This window comes from Octopus bimaculoides, chromosome 11 (genome assembly GCF_001194135.2).
Source record: "Octopus bimaculoides isolate UCB-OBI-ISO-001 chromosome 11, ASM119413v2, whole genome shotgun sequence".
Lineage (NCBI taxonomy): Eukaryota > Metazoa > Mollusca > Cephalopoda > Octopoda > Octopodidae > Octopus > Octopus bimaculoides.
Window position 1 is genome coordinate 60625021 of NC_068991.1, and position 4501 is coordinate 60629521.

The 4501-nt window shown below is 38.6% G+C and overlaps 1 protein-coding gene across 2 annotated transcripts in view; it reads right to left on the bottom strand.

The window, feature by feature from the left end:
* The window catches only part of LOC106875742 (IQ and ubiquitin-like domain-containing protein), a 33185-nt gene that overhangs the window by 752 nt on the left and 27932 nt on the right, over positions 1-4501 (bottom strand). For both annotated transcript variants that reach the window (XM_052971890.1, XM_052971891.1), the window contains exon 16: positions 3625-3810. In XM_052971890.1, coding sequence (XP_052827850.1) covers positions 3625-3810 — 186 coding nt within the window. The remainder of the gene's footprint in view (positions 1-3624; positions 3811-4501) is intronic.

Here is a 4501-nt window from a genome sequence, read left to right on the forward strand (position 1 = left end):
TCCAGTTGTAGAAAGTTTGCCAGATCAGATTGGAGCCTGGTGCAGCCTTCTGGCTTGCAAGTCCTCAGTCAAACAGTCCAACCATGTCAGCATGGAAAGGGAAAGTTAAATGATGATGATGTGTAAACAGTAAAAGTAACAAAAATTTTTAAAGAAGACAGATTCCCCTAAAGTTGAAAGACTTCTGAGGGCTGCTCATGGAAACCCCACAAAACCATGGTCACTAACTACCAGGGGAAGTGCACTCTTTCCATCCTTCCCAACCCATTCAACTAACAGGAACATGTTCAGACAAGATTCATTCACCTGGGCTATTCTTGCCACTCTCACCTATCTTTCAACAAATTTGCTGGAAAGGTGGACTTGCCTCTCCCCACTCACTTTTCTTTTCAAGCAAAACTTGAATGAGTTGAGAGTTGATAAGAGCTTGATCAAAGAGAAAGGTTTCTGTTGGGTCAACAGCACAACCTCTTTCACTAAGGCCACTAAACAGATGAACACTGCCGGTCCTTCTCGGCCAAAAGAAGGAATCAGGACAATGTTCACAATTGATAATAATAATAATAATACCCCAAGCCTACCTGAATACATCATCTCCTCACCACTGTTAACAGTGGTATCATTTCTTATTTCTTTATTGCCAACAAGGGGCTAAACATAGAGGGGACAGACAAAGGGATTAAGTCGATTACATCGACCCCAGTGCATAACTGGTACTTAATTTATCGACCCCGAAAGGATGACAGGCAAAGTCGACCTCGGTGGAATTTGAACTCAGAACGTAATGGCAGACGAAATACCGCTAGGCATTTCGTCCAGCGTGCTAACGATTCTGCCAGCTCGCCGCCTTGATTACAGTGGTATCATTTCTACCCTATTGCTAGCACTCCTGTTGCCTCCCCAAGTCATGCACCCTTCCCCTCAAACTTCTTCAATCTTTACAGACATTGTTTACCTCTCTTTCCCTGTTCTGTTATGCCTTCTTCATGCCAGTTGCATGAAAAAAAGCACCCACTACACACAGTGAAGCAGTTGGCATTAGGAAGGAAACTCAGCCATAGAAACCATGCAAAGCAAACACTGAAACATAATGCAGCCCTTTGACTCATCAGATCTTTGTGAAACAGTCCAACCCATGCCAGCATGGAACATGGACGTTAAATGATGATGATAATCATGAATAAATAAGATAAAAAAGAAAAGTAAACAAAATGTAGATATGGTTTTTCTCATTCTTATTTTTTATAAATACATGTAGAGGCCAACCATTCTTAGAATCCTGTTGATATTTCATGTAAAACTGAGTAAGATGTTGATGGTTGCATGTGTATTTAGTGCATGGCTTATATTCTCATGATATTCTATGGGTTTGTTGTACATGGTGTGGTGAATAAACTGTCGTCTAAGTTACGCAAAAATGAAAATAACACTGACATCTCATTTTAACAGATATATTTAACAAAATTTCATAAAAATATCTTGAAATACTAAAGAGTAAATTTATTCAATAAAATCGTCACTGGCTTCAACCATGGTCTCCAGACGACTTCAGAATTTCCTGCAACTCTTCTGGATGGTCTCCTTATTTTTAAGTTGGTCAATGCTGTCATAATCCTTGTCTTTGGTTCATCTTTGGTTACAAGGAGTTTTGTTGGTCTCTCACTCAACTGTGCCCAACACATAATAATCAAGGGGGTTGCAGTCTGGGGAAGTAGGTGGCCACATGTTAGAGGTAATGTGGGCACAGAAATTGTCTGACAGCCATGATTGGGGTCTCCTGCTTGTGTGGCAAGGTGCAGAGTCCTGTTGACAGATATAGGATCTTCCAGCAGCCACTCCCTTGACTCAAGGCAGTACTACCTCCTCCAGGTACTTAATGTAGGCCTCCGTGTTGAGTGTGAGGCCATGTGAGAAAATGAATGTAGGCATAATGTCGCCATCACTAGTGATCACACCAAACACCATGACATTGACTGGATGTTTGATTTTTATCATTCTTGGTACATGTTTGTATTGGTACATATCCGTATTGGATCTTCCAGTGTGAATGCCAAGCAGTACAGTATGTCATTTCAAAATTTCTGGAATTGTGTCATGGTGCTGTTTTTCTCACAGATGGTGCCCAACTGACCCTACTATACAGTGTAGAAAACAAAATCAAAAACAAACAATGCACCTGCACGAAACCAAAAATATAAAATGGCAACAATTTATCCATCACACCCTGTACAGCATAAAAATCATTCATCTCAATCTTTTGTCAGCTCTTCTATGAGACTTAATATCCTGGAGTCTGATAGGATATTAAGTCTCATGGAAGACTTTAGAGGGTCTTTTATCTTTTACTTGTTTTCAGTCATTGGACTGTGGCCATGCTGGAACACCACCTTGAGGAATTTCAGTTGAATAAATCGACTCCAGTACTAAGGTTGTTTTAAGTCTAGTACACAGTTTATTGTTCTCTTTTTGCCAAACCACTAAGTTACAGGGACATAAACAAACCAGTGTGGGACAATTATTCACACACACACACACGCACACACACACACACGCATGCACACGCACGCATACAGACGCACACACACACACACACACACACACACACATACTACAATGGGTTTCCACACAGTTTCCTTCTATGAAATTCACTCACAAGGCATTAGCTTATGGAAGGCCCAATTTTGTGTGGGACATAGGGTGATGCTTTTGACACTGTTTTTTTTTGTGTTTGAAAACCAGTGCAACTAATATGCCATGAAACATGTGTTATCTCAGAATGCCAAAGAGAGTATGTACACCTATAATAGAACTTTGAATGATTAACCCCTCTGAAAAGAAAAAAAAAGATCCTTTTTAGGGACAAATGTAATCCCTGCCCTGGGATGGCCCCAGGCAGATCAGACACCAAAGAACTCTTTCAATTGTGAAGGTACAAAGCAAATGACCACCACCAGCATGCTACGATAAAACATCTTCCTCCAAAATAAGTAAAAAAAATAACCAAATTGAAGCTCTGTCTTTCCACCAGAGAAGCAATTTTGACCACACATACAACTATAGGAAAGTGGGTTATACATCATTAGATGTATCCTGACTTTCCTATATAATATTAAGAATATAACGGAACGCTGAACTCCAGACTATCAACATAACTATTATTTATTTAAGGTGGTTAATATATACATCTTTAGCTCTTGTTTGTTGTTACAGCTTCTGTGTGTGTGAGCATGGTTGTTGGGACGTTGGTATGTAGATGTAAGCGAGCTGTCGAGCGTAAGTTCGAAAGATGGAGAGAGACAGCTAAACACGTCCTTGCTCAATCGCTGGCCAGCAAGAAAGAGACAGAATGAAGCGGGAAAGCTTGGTTGTTGAATTCCACGCATGCGTGAGACTACGCATGCGCAGGGCGTTACTACACAACCTATCACAACTTCAGCTTCAAGACATGTGATGCGTTTTTTGGGGTTGATACACTATATACAATTCCTTTGAAAATTGCCACAGAAAGACTGCTTTGCATGTCAATCACAAAGAAACACAACCATTTTGAGGGTGAAATTAAATAATAGGGAAATTTTAAAAACAGTAATAATAGAGACAGAAAAGTATTATGGCAATATTTACAATTTCCAGATCGTCCAACTTGCTATGCATTTCAGCTTCTTCAAATGTTACCAAAAAACAGTTCCAAGGTGACCATACTTCATCTTTATTCCATCGTACCCAGATAAGTTCATACAGATCATTACAGTTGCTGATAATACTTTCACTGTTCCAGATCTTCTCAACAAGGTAACAAATATCTGAATCCTAGATTAAATATATAAACAAATGTAGACATAAATATTGCTACAGCAAATGTAGTTATATATTGATAGGGAAACACACACACACACACAAACACATACATATTGCTAGAATAATATATACGGATATAAACGTTGACAGGTCAACAGATATATGTGTGTATGTGTGTGTGTGTGTATATATATATATATATATATATATATAAAATTAATCAAAGGACATACTAAGTATGTCTACCTGCTTGAAATAACAGTCAAAACTTGTTATTAAATTGCCAAAAATACACTGGTGATAACTAGAGGAATCAAATGAAGGCAAATTCGGTTAAGACAATCTACTTACATACATTTAAGTATTTGGATTCACGTGTACTAACTAGTTTCTGCACTGGAAAAATAAGCCTTAGCTTCTTCAGCACGCATTACCAAGATAAGAGATTCCCAACCTATCGTTCTGAAGTCTGTGCCGCTACTGATTCGTTTTGTGCCAAAATCACAGCAGCTACCAGTGTAAAATAATCTCGATACAATAATCTCAAGAAAAATAATTTATTAAAATTAACTTACGAAGGTGTCATTAATTCTATTATTATCCAATGTAACTATTTTAAATATATATATATATATATATATATCAGGTAAGACCTTCAAACACGGTGAGGCAAGACCTTCGAGCATGGTGAGGCAAGACCTTC